Below are 24,619 nucleotides of genomic sequence, written 5' to 3'. Positions count from 1 at the left end.
AGTTCATATAGACCGAAAATGAAGGGATCAAACATGATATTCTATGCAAATGGAACCAAAAGTGAGAAGTATTTATACTTAGGTAAAATGCACTTTAGATCAACAACTGGGAAAAGAGGTTAAGAAGATCATTATATAATGACAAAGAAGTTGATTCAGCAGAAGGATATAACAATTGATAATACATATATACCCAACACTGGAGCACACAAATAAATAAAGCAAATATGAGATATAAATGGAGAGGTAGCCTGCAATATAATAATAGTTAGGGACTTCATTCACTTTCAGCAATGGAATGATTATCTAGGCACAAAATTAATGAAAAATCAGATATAAACTATACTCTAGACCAGGGGTCCCCAACCCCCAGGCTATGGACCAGTACCAGTCCATGGCCTGTTAGAAACTGGCTGCACAGCAGAAGGTGAATAGTAGGTGAGTAAGCATTACCACATAAGTTTTGCCTCCTGTCAGATCAGCAGCAGCATTCGATTGTCATAGGAGTGTGAACCTTTTTGTGAACTTAATATGCAAGGGATCTAGGTTATGTGCTTCTTATGAGACTCTAATGCCTGATGATCTAAGGTGGAACAGCTTCATCTCAAAACCATCTCACCACACACTGCATATAAAAATTGTCTCCCATGAGACCACTCCCTGGTGCCAAGATATTTCGGGATCACTGCTCTAGACCAAATGGAACTAATAGACATTTACAGAACATTCCACTCAACAGCTGCACAATACACATTCTTGTCAACAGCACATGAAAGCTACTCCAGGATACATCATATGTTTGGCCACAAATAGGTATCAAAAATTTGTTGGTTTTTAATTTTATTTTATTTTCAACTTTTATTTTAGATTGAGGGAGTACATATGCAGGTATGCTACAAAGGTCTACTGCATGATGCTAAGATTTGGCATATAATTGAACCTGTCACCCAGCTAGTGAGCATAGATCCCAATAGGTACGTTTTTGACCCTTGCCCACTTTAAACTCTCCCCAAGCTTATAGTCTCCTGTGTCTATTTTTCTAAACTCTATGTCCATGTTTACACAATGTTTAGCTCCCACTTATAAGTGAGAACATGCAGTATTTGGTTTTCTGTTTCTGTGTTAGCTTGCTTAGGATATTGGCCTCCAGCTCCATCCATGTTGCTGCAAATGAATTCATTCTTTTTTATGGCTGCATAGTACTCTGTGATGTATAAATGCCACATTTTCTTTATCCAATCCACCACTGATGGGCATCTAGTTTTATTCCATGTCTTTCCTATTATGAATAGTGCTGCTGTGGACATGCAGTTGCTTGTGTCTTTTAGGTAGAACAATATTTTGCTTTCAATATATACCCACTAATGGGATGATTGGGTTAGATCACAGTTCTAATTTTATTTTTTTTAGGTTACTTTCAACTTTCACTTTAGAATCAGGGGATACATGTGCAGCGTTTTTAAAAAAGTATATTACATGATGCTGAGGTTTGGGGTATGATTGAACCTGTTACCCAGGTAGTGAGAATAGTATCTGATAGGTTTTCCACCATTAACACTTTCCCTTTTATCCTCACCTTGTAACCCCCAGTGTCTACTGTTCCTATCACTATGTCAATGTTTACCCAATGTTTAATTTACACTTATAAGTAAGAAGATGTGGTCTTTTTTTTTTAATTTCTGCATTAATCCACTTACAATAATTGCCTCAGGCTGCATTAATGTTGCTGCAAAGGTCATGATTTTCTTCTTTTTTGGCTGCATAATATTCCCTTGTGTATATGTACTACATTTTTTTATACAGTCCACAGTTGATGGATACCTAGTTTGAATCTATGTCTTTCTTATTGTGAATAGTGCTGTGATGAACATGTGATGTGGATCCATGTATCTTCTTGGTAGAATGATTTATATTCCATTATGTATATACCCAGTAATAGGATTGATAGGTGGAATAGTAGTTCATTTTTTAGTTCTTTTGAGAAATCACCAAACTGCCTTCCAAAGAACTGAACCAACTGACATTCCCACCAAATGTGTATAAGCATTCCCTCTCCTCTGCAGTCCTGCCAGCATCTGTAATTTTTTAACTTTTTAGTAATAGCCATTCTGACTGGTGTGAGATGGTATCTCTTGGTGGTTTTAATTTTTGTTTCTCCAATAATTACAGTGACGATGAGCATTGTTTTTGTATGTTAGTTGGATACTTCTGTGTCTTCTTCTGAGAAGCATCTGTTCATGTGTCTTGCTCACTTTTTCGTGGGGTTATTTGTTTCTTGATTGTTTTTTTCCAAGTCCCCAAATTGAATATCTTTATTTTTATATTCCAGATCATTTGAAAAATTCTTTTATTAGTGGTGACATTTCTTGTTTAATAATTACTTCTCTTCCTAAACAAAAGTAGTAATAGAATTCTTAACTAATTAATTAATTAGTCTTATTGTGGTAAAATATACTCACCACAAAACTTACTATGTTAACCACTTTTAATTTTTTAAAGTATTTTTATTACAATAGGTTTTTGGGTAACAGGTGGTGTTTGGTTACATAAATAAGTTTTTAGTGGTGATTTCTGACATATTGGTGCAACCATCACCCGAGCAGTATACACTGTACCCAATATATAGACTTTTATCCCTCACCCTCCTTTCACCCTTTCCCTCAAGTCCCAAGAGTCCATTATATCATTCTTATGCATTTTCATCGTCATAGCTTAGCTTCCACATATGAGTGTAAACTTATGATGTTTCATTTTTCATTCCTGAGTTACTTCACTTAGAATGATGGTCTCCAATTCCATCCAGGTAGCTGCAAATGCCAATATTTCATTCTTCTTTATGGCTGAGTAGTAGTATTCCATGGTATATCATGGTATATCATATTTTCTTTACCCACTCATTGACTGATGGGCATTTGGGCTGGTTCCATACTTTTGCAATTGCAAACCACGCTGCTATAAACATGTGTGAGCAAGTATCTGTTTCTTATAATGACTTCTTTTCATCTGGGTAGATACCAAGGGGTGGGATTGCTGGATCAAATGATAAATCTACTTTTAGGTCTTTAAAGAATCTCCACACTGTTTTCCGTAGTGTTTGTACTAGTTTACATTCCCACCAGCAGTGTAGAAGTGTTTCTTCTTCAATGCATCCATGCCAACATCTATTTTTTTTTTTAAAGTTTTTGATTATGGCCATTCTTGCAGGAGTAAGGTGGTATTGCGTTGTGGCTTTGATATGCATTTCCCTGATTATTAGTGATATTGAGCATTTTTTTCATATATTTGCTGGCCATTTGTATATCTGCTTTTGATAATTGTCTATTCATGTCCTTACCCCATTTGTTGATGGCATTGTTTTTTTCTTGCTAATTTGTTTGAGTTATTTCTAGATTTGGGGTATTAGTCCTTTGGCAGATGTATAGATTGTGGAGCTTTTCTCCTGCTCTGTGGGTTGTCTGTTTACCCTGCTGACTGTTTCTTTTGCCATGCAAAAGCTCTTTAGTTTAATTAAGTCTCACTTCTTTATCTTTGTTTTTTTTTTGCATTTGCTTTTGGTTATTGGTTATGAAATCATTGCCTCAGCCAATGTCTAAAAGGGTCTTTCCAATATTATTTTCTAGAATTTTCATAGTATCAGGTCTTAGATTTAAGTAGGTGATCCATCTCGAGTTGATATTTGTATAAGGTGAGAGATGAGGATCCAGTTTCATTATCCTAGATGTGGCTAGCCAATTATCCCAGCACTATTTGTTGAATAGGGTGTCCTTTTCCCACTTTAGGTTTTCGTTTGCTTTGTTGAAGATCAGTTAGCTGTAAATATTTGGTTTATTTGTGGGTTCTCTATTCTGTTCCATTGGTATATGTGCCCATTTTTAAAGTAGTATCATGTTGTTTTGGTGACTATGGCCTTTTAGTATAGTTTGAAATTAAGTAATGTGTTGTCTCCAGGTTTATTATTTTTGCTTAGCTTTGCTTTGGCTATGCAGACACTTTTTTGGTTCCACATAAATTTTACAATTTTTTTTTCTAGTTCTGTGAAGAATGATGGTGGTATTTTGATGGGGATTGCATTGTATTTGTAGATTGCTTTTGGTAGTATGGCCATTTTCACAATATTGATTCTATCCATCCATCATGATGGGATGTGTTTCCATTTGTTTGTTTCATCTATGATTTCTTTCATCAGTATTTTGTAGTTTTCCTTGTAGAGATTTTTCACTTCCCTGGTTGAGTACATTCCTAAGTATTTTATTTATTTTGCAGCTATTTTAAAAGGGGTTGAGCTCTTGATTTGATTCTCAGCTTGGTAGCTATTGGTGTATAGCAGAGCTACTGATTTGTGTACATTAATTTTGTATCCTGAAACTTTGCTGAACTCATTTGTCAGTTCTAGGAGCTTTTTGCAGGAGTTTTTGGGGTTTTCCAGGTATACAATCATATCTTCAGCAAACAGTGACAATTTGACTTCCTCTTTACTGATTTGGATGCCTTTTATTTCCTCCTTTTTATCTTCAGCAGTGACAATTTGACTTCCTCTTTACCGATTTGGATGCCCTTTATTTCCTCCTTTCATCTGATTGCTGTGGCTAGGACTTCCAGTACTATGTTGAATAGAGCGGGTGAGAGTGGGCATCCTTGTCTTTTTCCAGTTTTCAGAGGGAATGGTTTCTACTTTTACCCATTATGTTGGCTGTGGGTTTCCCATAGATGGCATTTATTACACTGAGGTATGTCCCTTGTATGCTGATTTTGCTGGGGGTTTTTATCATGAAAGGAGGCTGAATTTTGTCAAATGTTTTTCTGTGTCTATTGAGAAGGTCATGTGATTTTTATTTTTAATTCTGTTTATGTGGTGTATTACATTTAATGACACAAGTCATTAACCTGTTTCTATTAAGTGATCCTTGCATCCCTGGTATGAAACCCACTTGTTCATGGTAGATTATGTTTTTGATATGCTGTTGGATTCAGTTATCTAGTGTTTAGTTGTGGATTTTTGCATCCATGTTCATCAAGGATATTGGTCTGTAGTTTTTTATTGTTGTTATATCCTTTCTGGTTTTGGTATTAGGTGACACTGGCTTCATAATATGATTTAGAGAGGATTCCTTCTTTTGCTATTTTGTGGAATAACATCAATAGGATTGGTATCAATTCTTTGAATTTCTGGTATAATTCAGCTGTGAATCCATCTGGTTTTGCACTTTTTATTACCATAAAAATCTCTCTCCTTGTTATTGGCCTGTTTAGGGTTTCTAATTCTTTCTCATTTAAGCTGGGGGAGTTGTATCTTTTCAGGAACTTTTCCATCTCCTCTATGTTTTCTAGTTTATGCTAATAAAGGTGTTCATACTAGCCTTGTGTGATCTTTTGTCTTTCTCTGGTGTTGGTTGTAATGTCTCTTGTTTCATTTCTAATTGAACTTCTTGGATCTTCTCTCTTCTTTTCTTGGGTAATCTTGCAACTTGTTGTAATATCATAGAAAATGGTTTGGAAGAATTACTGTCTTTTTATATATCTCTTGGCCATTTGGATTTCTGTTTGCAGAAAGCCGTGATAAAATATTTGGCCCTTTTTTTACTGGGTAGTTTGTTTTATCATTGGTTAATGCTTTGTTTGTCCTATTTAAGAAATATTTGCCCATCCAAAGCCATAAAGATATTCTCTTATTTTTTAAAGATGCTTTATTCATTTTCCTTTGGCACTTAGGTTTTCAGTCTATTAGATACATGTTTTTGTGTATTGTATGAATTAAGATTGAAAGTTACTATTTTTCTATATGTATATTGAGTTGTGTCAAAAGTTTATGTGGTAAAGGTTATACTTGCCCAACTGCATTGCCGTGTCATCTTTATTTTAATTTAGGTAACAGCAACAAGAGCAAGTGGGCTGGATTTTATTCTGTTTCATTATCTTAATCCTTGTGTCTATATCTACTATAACTGTAGTATAACTACAGGCTGTACTATATCTGTACAATCTGTAATAGTATCGCTTTTTCATTCCTGATACTGATCATTTTTATATTTTTCTTCCGTTTTCTTGATAAGTGTTGTTACGCGTTCATCAATATTATTAATCTTCTCCACAAATAATCGTTTAAATATGTGCAGAACATGCGGGTTTGTTACATAGGTATATACGTGCCATGGTGGTTTGCTGCACCCATCAACCAATAACCTAGATTAGGTATTTCTCCTAATGCTATCCCTCTGCTAGCCCTTCACCCCTGACAGGCCCCGGAGTGTGATGTTCCACTCCCTGTGCCCATATGTTCTCATTATTCAACTCCCACTTATGAGTGAGAACATGTGGTGTTTGGTTTCTGTTCTTGTGATAGCTCGCTGAGAATGATGGTTTCCAGCGTCATCCATGTCCCTACAAAGGACATGGATGTCACATTTTCTTCATCATTGATGGAGAAAATCATCAAATCTTTCTATCATTCATAGGCATTTGGGTTGGTTCCAAGTCTTTGCTATTGTGAATAGTGCTGCAATTAACATGTGTGCACGTGTCTTTATAGTAGAATGATTTATAATCCTTTGGGTATGTAACTAGTAATGGGATTGCTGGGTCAATAGGTATTTCTGGTTCTAGATCCTTGAGGAATCACCACACTGTCTTCTGCAATGGTTGAACTAATTTACACTCCAACCAACAATGTAAAAGCGTTTTTATTTCTGCACATCCTCTCCAGCATCTGTTGTTTCCTGACTTTTTAATGATCGCCATTCTAACTGGCATGAGATGGTATCTCATTGTGGATTTGATTTGCATTTCTCTAATGACCAGTGATGATGAGCTTTTTTTTTTTCATATGTTTGTTAGCTGCATAAATGTCTTCTTTTAAGAAGTGTCTGTTCATATCCTTCACCCACTTTTTGATGTTTTTGTTTTCTTGTAAATTTGTTTAAGTTTCTTGTGGATTCTGGATACCAGATCTTTGTCAGATGGATAGATTGCAAAAATGTTCTCCTATTCTGTGGGTTGTCTGTTCAATCTGATGATAGTTTCTTTTGCTGTGCAGACACTCTTTAATTAGATCCCATTTGTCAATTTTGGTTTTTGTTGCCATTGCTTTTGGTGTTTTAGTCATGAAGTCTTTGCACATGCCTGTGTCCTGAATGGTATTGCCCAGGTTTTCTTCTAGGATTTTTATTGTTTTAGGTCTTACGTTTAAGTCCTTAATCCATATTGAGTTAATTTTTGTATAAGGTGTAGGAGGTGATCCACTTTCAGTTTTCCACATATGGCTAGCCAGTTTTCCCAGCACCATTTATTAAATAGGGAATCCTTTTTCCATTGCTTGTTTTTGTCAGGTTTGTCAAAGACTAGATTGTAGTAGATGTGTGGCATTATATCTGAGGCCTCTGTTCTGCTCCGTTGGTCTATATATCTTTTTTGGTACCAGTACCATGCTGTTTTGGTTACTGTAGTCTTGTAATATTGTTTGAAGTCAGGTAGCATGATGCCTCCAGCTTGTTCTTTTTGCTTAGGATTGTCTTGGCTAAATGGGCTCTTTTTGTTCCATATGAAATTTAAAGTAGTTTTTTCTAATTCTGTGAAGAAAGTCAATAGTACCTTGATAGGGATAGCATTGAATCTAGAAATTACTTTGGATAGTATGGCCATTTTTACAATTTGATTGTTGCTATCCATGAGCATGAAATGTTTTTCCATTTGTTTGTGTCCTCTCTTATTTCCTTGAGTAGTGGTTTGTACGTCAAGAGGTCCTTCACATTCCATGTAAGTTGTATTCCTGATATTTTATTTTCTTTTTAGCAATTGTGAACGAGAGCTCATTCATGATTTGGATCTCTATTATTGGTATATAGGAATGCTTGTGATTTTTGCACAGTACTTTTGTATCCTGAGGCTTTGCTGAAGTTGCTTATCAGCTTAAGAAGATTTTGGGCTGAGAGATTGTTGGTGATCAAGAAAGGCCTTATAGTTTCACTTAAGTCTTGAAATCTGGTTATCCATCTAGCATATTAAATTGTGAAATGTATTATAGGCAGAGGAAATGGCATAAACAAAGTTATAAATGAGCATTAAAATAGCCTGTTCTTTGTGGAAAATTGCAAACAATTTGTTATGGCTTCTGTTTAGGTATCAGGTTGCAGAGAGCTTTGTATACAAGTTAAAGGAATGTTGACTTTATCCTCTTAGCCAGTAGATTTTTTAATCTGTATTCTAACTCATCCTCATCCATATAGGCTCTGCAGGCTGTTAGAACCATCGCAGAAAGAGAGAATAGTCTAATAAGTAGGGACCATTTCTCCATCAGAGTAGCTCTGGTTTTGCCTGTTTTATAAGTTCTTCGTTGTACTCTATTAGGAAAAAAAATTCACTGCTTTTAAGAAAGCTAATAAAATTGTGAAACTACCACAATGATATGTAAAAAGACCTGAAAAGTTTTAACCAGGAGAAAAAATATTTAAGATAGACTGAACACCATAATGAAATACAACATGCAGAGATCATGTCTTATTTTGGGCAGCTAACCTGAGTGCCTAACCTTTCAGGTGTGGTTCCCAACAAAGGTCAGTTTCCCATGGCTATGGGAGGCCAGGAGTTGTTTCAGTGCACTGGTCCAATGTGCCGCTATGCTGAAGACCTGGCCCCCATGTTGAAGGTCATGGCAGGACCTGGGATCAAAAGGTATGTTCATTTATTTTTATTTCCTCAGACTCTTATCCTGACATTCATTCTCTCTTTGTTTATTAGTGTCATAGAGGTAGACTTTCAGTCCTCAAGCAAAGAATTATTGCAGATTTTTATGAGAGAGCCTTTATATACTTATATAAGTGGATACCATGATTCACAAATTGGGAAGATGCCGTGTAAAAGTATTTTACTGAGAAAATACAAAGAGAGGCCTTATTTTGGGATGGAAACAGTGAATCTTTTTGTTGTTCATTTGTGAATTTGAGTATAAGGACTATGTGCACTTCAAGTTCAGCCTTTCTGATTCTTCTGCCATCTGTCACCATATACATACTTTCCAATCTCACCTAGGCATCAATGGTGCTTGGAAATTGGTTTCCATAGACAGCATTTTTTTTTTTTTTTTTTACGTTTTCTATAGCAGTGATTTCAAATTATTTCCGTTTCCAGCAAACCTGTGATCTTCTCCTTTCCTTTACCCTCAAGTAAATACTCTCACATTTTATCTCATAAAAAAAATGCAATCTGTATGTAACTTACTTCAGTTTCTTACCATCACATTTTTCTAGGTCTCCAGCATTCATTCTTTTCTCCTCTTAGAGAGGAGAAAATATCTTTCCATTTTGCTTTAGCATATAGGTAGTTTCAGATGCTCTTGATCTTATGTTCTCTTATTCTCTCAGGTCTTTGTTCCATTACTTATCTCACCTTAGTATGACTTTAACCTCTCTCTCTCTCTCTCTCTGTCTCTCGCTCTCTCTCTCTCACATACACACACTTATGCATGCTTCTCATTATTACTAAACATCCTAAGTGTCTCTCATCTTAAAATGACACAAAATTTTTTTAGCCCCTTATTCCCCTTAAGCCACTACTCTATGCCGCTTTTTGCCCCATTGCCAGACCCTTTGTGTGAATTATTTATACTCATTGACTCTAAATTCTCACATTGCCATCTCATAAATGAATTCACTACAAACTGGTTTTTACCACCAGAGTTATTCTTGCCAAGGTCCCTGATTTTTTTTTTTTTTTGCATTTTTGCTTAGAATAATGACTGCTTCTCAATACTTACCATTCATTACCTCATTATAACTGGTGGCAGTATTGATATTACTCCATCATTATTGAAGCAAACTCTGCCCTTGGCTCTTGTGATACAATCTTTTTTTAAATTATTGCTAATTTTTGTGGGTACATAGCAGGTATATATATTTATGGGCTACATGAGATATTTTGAAGCAGTCATGTAATGCATAATAATCGCTTCGTGGAAAATGGGGTAGGTATCCATCCCCTTAAGCATTTATGCTTTGTGTTATGGACAGTCCACCCTTTTGATATTGTTCCTTTTCCTTTCATCTGCCTTACTGGCTCCTCCTTCCTTTGTTCATCTCTTATATATTGGTATTCTAGAAGGACCTGGTTTACTTCTCTGTCTTCTTTCTATTTACCCTCTCAGAATGACTCCATCTACCCTTGCCACTTCAACCATTTTCCATACACAGATGATGCCGAAATCTACTTCTTCAGCTCACTCTTTTCACTTAAGCTAGAGGACTGTCTATTTACTACTACAGGAAGACTGGTCATTTCAGATAACTGACACTCAATATATCTAAAACTGATATTATTTTTCTTCCAAGCTCCAGAAATCTGATCCACTACTTCGATTCTTGCCCAATCCCAGTGATTGGATGACCAAAATCAACCCAGTTGCTAAAGCCTCATATCCGATTTTTCTCAGTCATTACATCTAAGCAATACTGAGTCATATTGAAACTACCTACTAATGATTTCTTACATCTTTATATATCTCTCCATCACCATGGTTACAGTTTTAGTTCAGGCTACAATCATTTCTAGCATTAACTGCTACCAAAGCATTTTGATTTGTCACTATGTCTACAATTTTGATGCATTTCAAACCATTCTCTCCCCTGCAGCTCAAGTACATTTTTAAAATGCAAATCTAAATTCTAAAGGTATAACACTGTTTCTGGCACACAGTGCTCAGGGAAAAATACTTCATTAGAGCTGAAGCTCAGATGTCAGGATTGAACTATTAAGGATATCTAAATAATTTGTTGACGTCAGTTTCCTTTTAATGCTCCACAGGTTAAAACTAGACACAAAGGTACATTTAAAAGACTTAAAATTTTACTGGATGGAACATGATGGAGGCTCATTTTTAATGTCCAAAGTGGACCAAGATCTCATTTTGGCTCAGAAAAAGGTAATTTTGAATAAAATTTGTTTAAGAATTATTTTTAGTCAAGGAGATGCCATTCTGAACCCTTTGCTTCACTTTCTGCCAAATATTTCTGTGTAAGCATACGGAATTAAGGTTTTCAGAACAGTTATACTGAGCAATTTTGGGTGTAATTTTTCATGGTTATTTTAGATATTTTATTTTTTAGTAATGAAACGAGTACTTTGAAAATAAAGTATGATAAATCAAATAAATAAATTGCTCAGAGGTAACTGTTATTAATAATTTGGTATGCATCTATCCAGTGATTTTTCTATGCTCACGTGTAGATGTAAATTTTAGGTAATTGAGACAACATTATATACGCAATCATTTTAGCCTGAGCTTTATTTTAAAATACTTTTATAATCAGGTGAAATAATAAAACAAATTTGTCTTTTTAAAAGCAAAGGTTCATTTGGGAAAGAATAATAATAAGGGGAACAGCCCTATCAAATTTTAAAAGTAATTTTTAAACTACTACTTAATAATAATACAGATTATTACTTGGAAACAATGGAATTGTATATCTCAATCCTCAAAGGAATCAGTATAACAACTCACAGTAAGAATTAGGAAAGTGTCTTAGTGAAAGTCGAATAATCTCTAAGTTAGAATCATCTAAATAGACCAAAAACCACTAGTCAAAATTGTTTTGCAATACTTATGAATTATGAAAACTAGAAGAAACTTAAGTGTGGTGGAAGATGGCTTTTATATTGTCTTTGTTTTGTGCCACCATGAAAAAATGCCTGTGACTCGATAACTTACAAAGAACAAAAGTTTATTTCTCATGCATCTGAAGACAGGAAAGTCCAAGATCAAGGTGCTGGCAGGTTCAGTGTCTGGTGAGGGCCATCTTGCTGCATTCTCCAGAAGGGAGAAACATGGCAGAAGGGTGGAAGAGACAGCTGCTAAGGCTGCATGAAGCCTTTTAACAAATGGCTGTAATTGCATTAACTAGGGGCAGCCCTCATGGCCTTATCACCTCTTAAGGGCCCCACCTCTTAATACTAATGCATTGGCAACACCTGAATTTTGGAGACAATGCATTCAAACCATAGGTCAGGAGATCGAGGCCATCCTGACTAACATGGTGAAACCCCGTCTCTACTAAACAAAATAGAAAAAATTAGCTGGGCCTGGTGGCGGGCGCCTGTAGTCCCAGCTACTCGGGAGGCTGAGGCCGGAGAATGGTGTGAACCCAGGAGGCGGAGGTTGCAATGAGCCGAGATCGCACCACTGCACTCCATCCTGGGCGACAGAGCGAGACTCTGACTCAAAAAAACCAAAACAAAACAAAACGTAAGCACAGCATATGTGAATACATTACTGTGTTACTAGATTTGAAAATCATGTTATAAAATTATACATTTTTAAAAATCTATAGGTACAAGTAATTCATATAAAAACTCAGTGGATTTTTAAATTTCTTTTTGTAATGCTATGTTTTTTGATATTTTCATTGTATATCCTATTTTAGGTTGAACTCATTTATTCTGTGAGTTTTTAAATAGCACTCTTTGTGTTAGTATTAAAAGAGGAAAAGAGAAAAGTGAGATCTTCATAAGTTATAAACCCAGAAACAGAATTTCTTCCTATATTAACTTTTTACATGTATTAAGATAGCTTCACATATATGAAATAATAATATCTAAAAGAGAGAAATCATAGAAACTACTGTCAATAAAAATGATAGGGGATTATTAACCTTGTACAGGCTATAACCCATTATAAGAGAAATACCACCAGGGACATAGGAAAAGGAGAAAGGTAAATTATAAAAGAAGATATGTAAGTGAATAGTAAAAACACAAGAAATGTTAAGACTTACAAGTAATTAAAGGAAAAACTATAGAAAAATTAAGATACTATTTCTCGGTTGCTTGGGTTGATAAACCATAGAATGCTAGTGGCAAAGCAAATTGGTACTTTTCTGGGGAGCTGGAGGATAAATGCAAAATTATGAAGCCAGGTGCAGGAGGGAAAAAGTAAGTGAATGGGAGTAAATTACTCGCATTGAACTTTTAGTCCATGTAAGTTGCTCTCACGGTAGAATTACCTCACTTCCTGTTCTGTAACTTAAGCAAAAATGTTAATAACTTAATATACAGACTCTTCATTACCAAATTCTCTAGCCAATTTAATATTCTGACCCCAAACCCTTCCCTTTACAATATTAAAGCGATATTTTTGCTGGCCTGAAATTCATGCGTATGAAAAGCCAATTTTCCTAAATGGGATTTTCACTTGTGATACTAACCAAGAGTGTCACTGTTACTGAAATTTTCTCTGCAGTCTCAGAAGTGACTATGTTGCAGACCTCATCACCTGTTGGCATCAGATAGCAGGGAGAGCTATCATAGAATAATTTAGTTTGAAATAATACTTTAAAATAGTCACCTGCTAAAAAAGAGACAGATTGAAATACATGTGAATTCATTTAGGTGTTTCATTTCATATTGGATAATTTTAGAACAGGCTCTAGTGAAGATTGGTGTATGGAATACAAGGATCTATAATACTGTTTTATGCTTTACCAGTTGATTCAATAAGATAAATTTTATAACCTCAATATTTTTCCAGAAACCATTTTATAAAATCCAGATGTCTATTTCTGATTAAAGTTTAATTTTTGCCATACTATGTTCTTTTTTATATTATCTACATGAAATCCAGGGCAACCTCTTTAAAATATAAAATAAGGTAAGCATGCTAACCATCACCATTATTATTTATAGAAAGTATGCCAAACAGAAATTAGAAATAAGAGGTGTGACTATGAAAAAAAGACAAATCAATAATTATTTATAGAATAAGATGTGAGTATATTCTTGTAAAATGCAAAGAGTGCTATTTAAAAACTCATAGAATAAATGAGTTCAACCTAAAATAGGATGTACAATGAAAATATAAAAAACCATAGCTAACATATCTATCAGCAATAACCAGATAAAAAGTAGAATGAGGAAAACAGAGAAGGCAAACAGAAAATCCTACAAAATGCCTGCAGACTCTAAAAATAAGGATGTAGAACCTACCAGAGAAAAATTACAGAACTTTACTAGGAGTCCTTAAATGAGTTTTGAATAAAAAGAGAAACTTAGTTTTATAGCTTGAGTTGTTGGTGAATAGATCCCATAGCCGATATAATCGGTGTCACTGGGATTACAATTATCATTCCTTTTTATAATGTTCTTAGTCACACTACAAAATTCCTTCACAGCGATAAAGGCATTTCTGAAACACCAACAGGCCTGCTGTTCTGTAATCTGTCGTTGAAAAAATTAGTTTATGTCTCTTTGTTTCTGAATATTTTCTGAAAAGGAGGAAGTGGAGGAACATGAGAATGAGTGATGTGTGTGTCTGAGGAGGGAGGAGATAAATAGAGAAAGACATTGTTACATCATTGGAGGTGGGGTAAGTATGTGTGCCACCTCCACCATTCCCAAGCTATTGTCAGAAAGATACCATGTTTTAGGACAGGATGGCTATATTTTATAGCAACTAAAATCAAATTAGCAATTTTTTACTATGGAAATTGAGAAAATGTGTTAAGCTTCTCCCGTCAGAATAAATAGACAAGAAGAAATGAAATTTTGATTCAGGAGAATAAAAATATTAAGGATTTAGTATTCCAGAATTTTAATATGGCATAATATATTTAAATATTTCTCTAAAGTTAGTAACTTTATATAGCAATTTGAACTTTATCCAGTTTCAGGTTCAATATAAAGAGCAAGCTTTTTTGATTTTGTAGCAGAAACTCCATAGTTGCTAACTGATGTTGGTCTGTAATTGTTTCTAAATCAGAATAAAAGGAAAGGAGTTAGGGCATCAAACTTTGTTGAGGATATTTTATAATCCAGGTCTTTTTATCATTTCTATATTTCCTAGCAACACCTCACTTTTACCTATTTTGTAGAAAAAGATACCAAGGCTTTGTGTGCTGTTGAATTTTTTTATTAGCCGATTTTATTTTTAGAACAGTTATATATTTACCAAAAGATTGAGCAGATAATACAGAGAGTCCATGGGTAGCCCCTCTTTCTTTCACTAGTAGTGTACATATTTCATGACTGATGAAACAATATTGATATATTATTGACTAAAGTTCACAGTTTACATTAGTGTTTATATAGTACAGTTTTACAGCATTTGACAAATGCATAATGGCATGTAACTATCATTACAATATCATACAGATTTTTTTTTACCACTCAAAAAACTTCTGTGCATCACTTACTTATTCTTACATTCTCCCCACTCCTACTGGAAACCACGGATTTTTTACTATCTTTATGCTTTTACCTTTCACCTAATATCATATATTTAGAATCTAAATTATGTAACCTTTTTATACTTGCTTCTTTCACATTGAAATATCCATTGTTTAGTTTCCACTTATAAGTGAGAAACAGACTTTCTGTTTCTGAATTATTTAACTTAGGATAATGGCCTCAAGCTAAATCCATGTGGCTGCAAATGTCATGCTTTCATTTTTTATGACTGTAGTATTCTGTGGTGTTCATATATCACATTTCTTTATCCAGTCAAAATTTAGGTTTATTGATAAAAATTTAGGTTTATTCGATGACTGCTATTGTAAATAGTGTTGCAATAAACACAACACACAAGTTTAGTTGTCTTTTTGATATAATGAATTCTTTTCTTTTGATTAGTCAGGGGTGGAAATGCTATGCTGAATGATAGTTTTATTTTGGTTCTTTGAGAAACCTCCATGCTGTTTTCCATAGAAATTTTACTACTTTACAATATCCCAACAATGCGTAAGCATTCCTTTTTCTCTGAATTCTCACCAACAACTGTTATTTTTTACCTTAAAAAATAGCCATTCTGACTGGTGTAAGATGGTATCTCATTGTGGTTTTAATTTAAATTTCTCTGATGACTAGTGATGTTGAGCACCTTTTCATAAGTTTTTTTGTAGCCAATTGCATGTCTTTTTTTTTAATTTTTTTTATTTTTTATTTTTTATTATACTTTAAGTTCTAGGGTACATGTGCATAACGTGCAGGTTTGTTACATATGTATACTTGTGCCATGTTGGTGTGCTGCACCCATCAATTCATCATTTATATCAGGTAAAACTCCCAATGCAATCCCTCCACCCTCCCCACTCCACATGATAGACCCCAGTGTGTGATGTTCCCCTTCCCGAGTCCAAGTGATCTCATTGTTCAGTTCCCACCTATGAGTGAGAACATGCGGTGTTTGGTTTTCTCTTCTTGTGATAGTTTGCTAAGAATGATGGTTTCCAGCTGCATCCATATCCCTACAAAGGATGCAAACTCATCCTTTTTTATGGCTGCATAGTATTCCATGGTGTATATGTGCCACATTTTCTTAATCCAGTCTGTCACAGATGGACATTTGGGTTGATTCCAAGTCTTTGCTATTGTGAATAGTGCTGCAATAAACATACGTGTGCATGTGTCTTTGTAGTAGAATAATTTATGCATGTCTTTTAAGAAATGTCTGTTCATGTGTTTTGCTCACTTTTTAATGTTTTTCTTTTTTTTCTTGCTGATTTGTTTTGGTTTTTTGTAGACTGTGGATATTAGACCATTTTCAGAGGCATAACTTGCAAATATTTCCTTCTCTTCTGTAGTTTGTCTTTTTACTCTGTTGATTATTTCCTTTGCTGTACAGAAGCTTTTTAGTTTACGTTCCATTTATGTAATTTTGTTTTTGTTACATTTGCTTTTGAAGTCTTAGTCATAAATTATTTCCCTCAATGTCAGAAGAGTTTTTTGTATAGTTTCTGTTAGGATTTTTCTTGTTTGAGGTCTTACATTTAAGTCATAAATAAAACTTGAGATCATTTTTGTCTATGGTGAGAGAGAGGGGTCCAGTTTCATTATTCTGAATATGGCTAGCCAATTTTGCCGGAACTCTTTATTGCTACTCAATAAAGCAATATTTCATGTCCTTTCTTCACTGTTTATTTTTGTCAAATTTGTCAAATTTCAGTTTTTTATAGGTATGTGGCTTTATTTCTTGGTTCTCTGTTTGGTTCCATTCTATGTCTCCATTTTTTTTTAAACCATTACCACACTGTTTTCATTACTATAGCCTTTTAGTATATTTTGAAGTCAGATAATGTGGGCCTCTTACTTTTTTCTTTTTATGAAAAATTTATTTGGCTCTTCAGGCTCTTTTTTTGTTATATATGTATTCTGGAATTTTTTTCTAACCCTGTGAAAAATTATGTTTGTAATGATAGGAATTATGTTTAGTCTGTAGATTGCTCTTGGTAGTATGGTCATTTTAACTAGTGGTACTTCCAGTCCATGAGCATAAGATCTTTTTCCGTTTCTGTCATCTATGATTTATTCTATCAGTGTTTTGTATTTCTCTTTATAGTGATCTTTAACCTCCTTGGTTAAACATATTGTTAGTATTTTATTTTTGTAAATGGCTAGTGTAAATGGGATGGAATATTTATTTGTTTCTTAGCTTTAATGTTATTGGTGTATGGAAATACTACTGACTTTATTTACATTGATTCAGTATCCTGAAACTTTACTAAAATTGTTTATCAAGTATATGAATTTTATGTAACATCTAGGTTTTCTAGATGTGTCATCAGCAAGCAGAGATAACATGACTACTTCTTTTTAAATTTGGATCCCTTTCCTCTGGGTAGAACTGCCAGTACTATGTTGAATAGGAGTGGTGAGAGCGGAGATCTTTGTCTTTGTTCAGTCCTTTATTTATTTATTTTTTTTTGGCAAAACTATTTCCTTTTATTCTGTGGAACGTCACTAAAGTAAATAGACATGATTTATGTTATTTGTACATGATGAGAATTAAGGCTGAAAATGACATCTGGGGAAATTCCTACTATTAGTTTCAGATCTCCTGGGCAGGGACTGACTCTTGGCTCCCTTATACTTCCTAATTCCCACTGGGCCTGAATAGACCCTGACCAAACTTTCAAAGTAGCTTCTTGAAGATGGATGATGATCGGTTTAGGATAATCCATTCACCTGTTCTGTTTCAGGGTCCAAATCAGTATCATAAAAACAGGGCCGGGTGGGGAGTCCATTGTGCTCACTGTTCCTACTAAAGGGTACAGAAAACCAGCCCCGATGCTGGTATTGATGTCACAAATGGGCAGAACGAATCCTGTAGGAATACCTTTTTGCTCTGGGTTGTGAGACAAGGACAAATGTGTTTTGGCCATGCAGATGGGGAGATTCCCAAACCCCTGCTTTGTGTAGACTTCAGCTTTGTGTTGAGCTTTGGGGAGTAATTCAATGTCGTCTACTCCATAGATCTTCTGTGAAGTGATTCTGATTTTTATCCTTAACTGGGAGCTTGAGATCATAAAGGAGTTGGAAGCTGCTGGGTGCTTGTGCTGCTCTCTGGATGGCCTGAGCCAGGGCTAAGGCACCTTTGCCCCCTTCTGCCCAGTGAGTGTACTTCACGGCATCAAAAGCCCCATGTTCTCTGGAAAGGTGGCTGACGAGGTCCAGCTCAGTCTCTGTATCCATCTTGAATGCATTCACGGCCACTACTACTGGAATTACAGACATTCTGCCATTTTCAGTTTGTTTCTTCAAGTTACTGAAGCCTTTTTCAACCAGCTCTAGGTTCTCCTCTGTGTAAGCCTTGGGAAGAGGCATTTCAGCAGTGACCACAGGGCCGCCCCCTGCATCTTGAGAGCACTGACAGTGGCAACAAGCACCACCACGTGAGGGCAGAGGCCGGAATACCGGGATTTGATGTTAAAAAAATTTTCCATTCCAATATCTGCTCCAAATCCCGATTCTGTCACTGCAAACCCTTCTGGGCCAACAAGCTTGAGTGCGATCCGGTCTGCAGTGATAGAGGAATTGCCGTGTGCGATGTTGGCAAATGGGCTGGCATGGACACACACTGGAGTGCCCTCCAATGTCTGCATGAAATTGGGCTTGATTGCAGCCTTCATAAGCACTATCAATGCACCACCCACCCCCAGATCTTCAGCACTGATGGGCTCTCCTTTCTTACTGGATGCCACCACCATTTTGCCCAGTCTCTCTCTCATATCTTCTAGAGAAGTGGTGAGAGCCAGGACAGCCATAATTTCACTGGCCACAGAGATATCAGACTGGGCCGTCCTTGTGTGACCTTTCTTTGTTGAAGTCTGTCGAATCGTGATCTTCCACAGGAATCTATCATTGGTATCCAACACACTTTGCCAAGTTATGATTTCTGGATCAATGTCCAATATTGCAAATCTGTTTATCTCTTCATCTGTCAGTGTGGTAGGGTCAGTCTTTTCAATGCCTAGTCTATTTAACCTTTGGATGTGGATATCAGAGAACTTTCTCACTCCATTTACTGATGGCACCAAACGATTAAAGAGAGCCTTGTCTGTCTGGGGCAGTTCATGAAATATCTGAGCATCAATGGCCACAGCAATGAGGTTATTAGCTACAGTGATGGCATGGATGTCACCTGTGAGGTGGAGATTAAACTCTTGCATAGGAATGATCTGGGAGTAGCCATCTCCTGCGGCACCACCTTTTATTCCAAAGATGGGGCCCTGGGAAGGCTGTTGCACACACAAAAATGTTCTGGTAGGTATGGGCACAAAGGGCTTGCACCAGCCCGATTGTAGTCGTGCTTTTCCCTTCTCCTGGAGTGTTGGAGTTATTCCAGTCACTACCCAATATTTCCCATCAGGCTGGTGCTTCAGGTGTTCTAGTGCTGACAGCAGAACTTTGGCCTTTGTTTCGTCATATAATTCTACCTCTTCAGACAGCAGACCAATTTCTCGAGCCAGCTTACCAATGGGCTTCAGTTTACAAGATCGTGATATATCAATATCACTTGGAACAGGTGCCTTGAAGTTAAGGTTGTTATACTGATTCATCCACTTTCCTGGCTTAAATTTCTCCAGGAAACGCTTGGTACTCTCTACTGTGCTCTGCATGAGCATTGCAACCATCATGGGCCTTAAGCCACCAGGAACAGGCTCTGTCGTATGCCACATCAACCACAATTTTTCTCCCATTTGTTTTTTTATCATCTGGGACATAATTGATTCTACAGTCGATGACTATTGCCCCAGGTTTGATCCATTCCCCTTTAGCCATTTCAGGCCAACCAGTTGCAACCACCAGTACGTCACCTTTATTTACTTCCTCATCCAGATTGGCAGTCTTGGGGTGGCAGGTGGTCACTGTGGCATTGTTCCACAGAAGCAAGTCATGCATCGGGGCCCTGACTATTTTACTGTGCCCAATCACCACAGCATGCCTTCTGGCTGTCTGCACCCCTGCCTCTTTGATGAGTTCCAAGCATCCTTTAGGCATACAAGGAATGAAACAGTCATTTAGGTCACCTCTAGCAAGTTTCCCAGCACTGATGCTAGTCAATCCATCCACATCCTTTTCAGGTGCAATAGTATTGATCAATCCTTCAGTGTTAATGGAATTCTCTGAATCTAGAGGTAGCTGCACTATGAACTCGTGTATAGTAGTCTTCATTCAAAGATATAATATACTTGATCACCTCAGATTCTGTGGTTGTTCTTAGTAACTTAATGTCAGTGGCTTTCATCCCAATCTCTTCAGCAGCCTTCAGCTTCACATTATGTAAAGATTGGAATCATCTCTGTTGCCAACCTGTAATATTGCCAGGCCTGGTGTGAAACCAGGTACTTGCTACTTCAACTGAATGACTTGATTCTTCAGTCTTGCCCTTATCTGTGTGGAGATCTCCTTCCCATTCAGGATTTCTGCTGGTGCCATGGCCTTTATTAGTCTGCCCATGATGGACACCACCAATATCCTGTTCAGTTCTTAGGAGGAATGCTTTAACTTTATCCTCATTCAGTATGATGTTGGCTATGGATTTGTCATAGATGGCTTTTATTAATTTGAGGTGTATATTTTCAGTGCCCAGTTTGTTGTGAAGAAATGTTGGATTTTATCAAGTCGTTTTTCTTCATCAATTGAGATGATCATATAGTGTTTGTTTTTAATTCTGTTTATGTGTTTAATTACGTTATTGATTTGCATATGTTGAGCCATCCTTGAATCTCTGGGATCAAACACACATGGCCTGATGTACTGTTTGTTTTAATTCACTAGTATTTTATTGTAGATTTATTCATCAATATGCACCAGGTATATTAGCTTGTAGGGTTTTTTTTTTTTAATTCTTTCTTTGTGTAATATTTGTATCAGGTGATACTGCTTTCATAGAATGAGTTAGAGAGGAATTGTTCTTCCTTGATTTTTTTGGCATAGTTTAAGCAAGATTGGAACAAGTTCTTCTTTGTGTGTCTGTTAAAATCCAGCTGTGAATCAATTTGGTCCTGGGCCATTTTTGTTGGATATTTTATATTACGGATTCAAATTCATTACTTGTTATTGGTCTGTTTAGGCTTTCCATTTCTTTCTGGTTCAGTCTTGGGAGGCTGTATGTTTCCAGGAAGTATCCATGTTTTCTAGGTTGTGTTCATTATAGTCTCTGATGATCTTTTGTGTTTGTGATATTGATTGTAATGTCAATTCTATCATTTCTGATTGTGTTTATTTGAGTCAGCTGTCTTCTCAGTTAATCTAGCTGGTGGTCTATCAATTTTGTCTATCCTTTCAAAGAACAAACTTTTCATTTTGGTGATTGTATAATTATTTTAATCTTAATTTCATTTACCGCTGCTCTGGTGTTTATTTCTTTTATTCTGCTAGCTTTAGGTTTAGTTTTTTTTCTTGTTATTCTAGTTCCTTGAAGTGAAACATTAGGTTGTTAGTTTGACATTTTTCTCTCTTTTTGATGAAGGCATTTAATGCCATGATTTTTCTCTTAATACTGCTATTGTTGCATCCCAGGAGTTTTGGTATGTTATGTCTCTATTTTTATTTGTTTCAAAAATATTATTTTATTTCTGCCTTAATTTCATTGTTTACCTAAAAGTCATTCAGGAGCAAGTTGTTTCGTTCGCACCCATTAACTCGTCATTTACATTATGTATATCTCCTAATGCTATCCCTCCCCTCTTCTCCCACCCCACGACGGGCCCCAGTGTGTGATGTTCCCCTTCCTGTGTCCAAGTGTTCTCAATGTTCAATTCCCACCTGTGAGTGAGAGCATGCGGTGTTTAGTTTCCTGTCCTTGTGATAGATTGCTGAGAATGATGGTTTCCAACTTCATCCATGTCCTTACAAAGGACATGAGCTCCTCTGTTTTTATGGCTGCACCGTATTCCATGGTGTATATGTGCCACATTTTCTTAATCCAGTCTATCAAAAGGATCTAGAACTAGAAATACCATTTGACCCAGCCATCCCATTACTGGGTATATACCCAAATAATTACAAATCATGCTGCTATAAAGACACATGCACACGTATGTTTATTGCGGCACTATTCACAATAGCAAAGACGGAACCAACCCAAATGCCCATCAATGTAGCTGCTTTTAAGATTTGTTTTTTTCACATTGAACTTGGATAATCAGATAATTATATGCCTTGATGATATTAATCTTCTGTAGTATCTCACGGGTGTTCTCAGAATTTCCGGTATTTGAATATCTATAACTCTAACAAGATCAGGAAATGTTTCCTGAATTATTCCATTGAATATGTTTTCCAAACTTCTTACTTTTTCTTCTTCTCCCTCAGGAATGGCCATGCATTGTGGATCTCGTTTCATATCCCGATCATTGTCCCTCCCCCTGTACTTTCAGGTGATAGATAATTGGCTATTTCTTTACCTCCTGTTTTAGCCTAATTAGCATTTTAGTGAGCTCTCTTTACTACGTGACTGGTCAGGCGTGAACTAAGTTGCAAGCCCCATGTTTAAAGGTGGATGTGGTCACCTTCCCAGCTAGGCTTAGGAATTCTTAGTCGGCCTAGGAAATCTAGCTAGTCCTGTCTCTCAGTACCCCCTCTCAACAGGAAAACCCAAGTGCTGTTGGGGAGGTTGACTGATGATTGCTCTAACTGCCTCCTGCTGAATTGGGGTGTAGTAGGGGTTGTGCAGTTGAGATTTTCTTGGTGGGGGGGCCTTGGATGTTATCAACCTCGGAGCATGGGCTAGCAGGCTGGTCCAGGAATCCACGGTAGATCTTAGTCATGGACTGCATCTGGGGCTCCATTTGAAGAACGATTTGTAGTTTTATAGCTTTGATTCTGGAAGAGACAACAAGGAGGTTAAAGATACAGGGATTGAAATGTATGGCCTGCAGTGCAGGGGATTTGTATGGCCTGCAGTGCAGGGGATTATTTCTTTGGCACACTTCACAGGCCCCGACTATCTGCTTGATAGTTTTGAAAAGGCCTGGTCCAGTAAATAATAATTTGGCCATCTGATGGGTGCTATCAATGCTTAAGTGAAAGATTTGGTGAAGGGTTTTAAGTAATTTCCATGGGTTAGCTGCAGGCAAAAGTATTTTCCCTACTTCGATGGCTAGTCATCCTGAGGGGAGGAAACTATGTCCTTGTGAGGTTCCCCATTCTATTTCTCCTGCTGAGTACTGGGGCTTGGTTTCCCAGAGGGGATTACTGCATACTAGGGGTCCTTCTATAGGCATTTCTTATGGAGGGTCCTGCCTTGCAGCTCTTTTGGCTTCAATATCCGCTTGGCAGTTCCCTTCTATTTCCCTTTCCTTTCCTTTCTGATGAGGTCAGCAGTGTAAGACTACCACCACTTTAGATTTCTGTGCAGCCAATAATAATCTCCTAATGGCTTCCTGATGTTTGATAGGTGTTCCCTCGGAAGTTAGGAATTCCCTTTCCTTCCATATTGCTGCGTGGGCATGGAGGACTAGGTAAGCATACTTAGAGTCTGTATGTATATTTACCCTTTTTCCTTCTCCTAATTTTAGTGCCCGAGTGAGGGCTATTAGTTCTGCCAGCTGAGCGCTAGTTCCTGGAGTGAGGGGATTACTTTCAAGTATTCCATTATCACTGGCCACTGCATAATCTGATTTTTGAAGTCCTTTTTCTACAAAGAAACTTCCATCAGTGTACAAGTTGAGGTCAGGATCAGTCAAGGGAACCTCTAGAAGGACCCCTCGAGCGGCGTAGGTTTGAGCAGTTACTTGTTGACAGTTATGTTCTGTTTTTACTTCATTGTCTGGAAGAAATGTGACTCAATTAAGAGTTGCACAAGTGCACAGTCGCAGCACTGGTCCTTCTAGCAATGAGTATACCATTCACATCACAAGATGTCCATACAGTAAGATCTCTTCCCTGTGCCATTTTAACTGCTTCAGATACTAAGACTGCTACTGCTGCCGCTACCCATAAATAATGAGGGCAACCCTTTGCCACTACATCAATTTTCTTGCTCAGGTATGCCACGGGTTACAAGCTAGTCCCTCGAACCTGTGTAAGGACTCCTAGAGCTATTCCTGTTTTTTCTGTTACATATAAAGAAAAGTCTTGCCCTGTTGGCAAGTGTAACACTGGGACTTGGGTTAGGGCCTTCTTTAGGGCCTGGAAAGCTGCCTCTGCTTCAGTTGTCCATCTTAACTAAATGCTATTGGCTTTCAGAGTTTTCTTGATTAGTGTATATAATGGCCTGGCTATTTTCTGTACTGGGAATCCATATTTGGCAGACGCCGGTTATACCAAGGAACCCTCTTAGTTGCTTTAGGATTTTGGGATGAGGATACGCCAGTACAGGCTGGATACATTTGTCACTGAGGGCCCTGGTGCCTATGGATAA

At 36.8% G+C, this 24,619-nt stretch overlaps 1 protein-coding gene and 1 pseudogene across 2 annotated transcripts in view; one reads left to right on the top strand and one right to left on the bottom strand.

Annotated features, from left to right (window-relative positions):
- The window catches only part of LOC105500276 (fatty-acid amide hydrolase 2-like), a 56,660-nt gene extending 45,658 nt beyond the window's left edge, over nucleotides 1-11,002 (top strand). Inside the window, exons 3-4 of the mRNA XM_011925706.1 lie at nucleotides 8,529-8,664; nucleotides 10,789-11,002. Coding sequence (XP_011781096.1) covers nucleotides 8,529-8,664; nucleotides 10,789-11,002 — 350 coding nt within the window. The remainder of the gene's footprint in view (nucleotides 1-8,528; nucleotides 8,665-10,788) is intronic.
- A 6,762-nt stretch (nucleotides 11,003-17,764) lies between these two features.
- On the bottom strand, nucleotides 17,765-20,688 carry LOC105500275 (annotated as a pseudogene). Its single transcript, XR_001000007.1, has one exon. The product of XR_001000007.1 is annotated as a C-1-tetrahydrofolate synthase, cytoplasmic pseudogene (transcript).
- Nucleotides 20,689-24,619: the final 3,931 nt, after the last annotated feature.

The sequence above is a fragment of the Colobus angolensis genome, unplaced genomic scaffold (genome assembly GCF_000951035.1).
Source record: "Colobus angolensis palliatus isolate OR3802 unplaced genomic scaffold, Cang.pa_1.0 Scaffold656, whole genome shotgun sequence".
Classification (NCBI taxonomy): Eukaryota; Metazoa; Chordata; class Mammalia; order Primates; family Cercopithecidae; genus Colobus; species Colobus angolensis.
The sequence above is the reverse complement of the archived record's forward strand: the minus strand, read 5'-3'. Positions and strand labels throughout refer to the sequence as shown.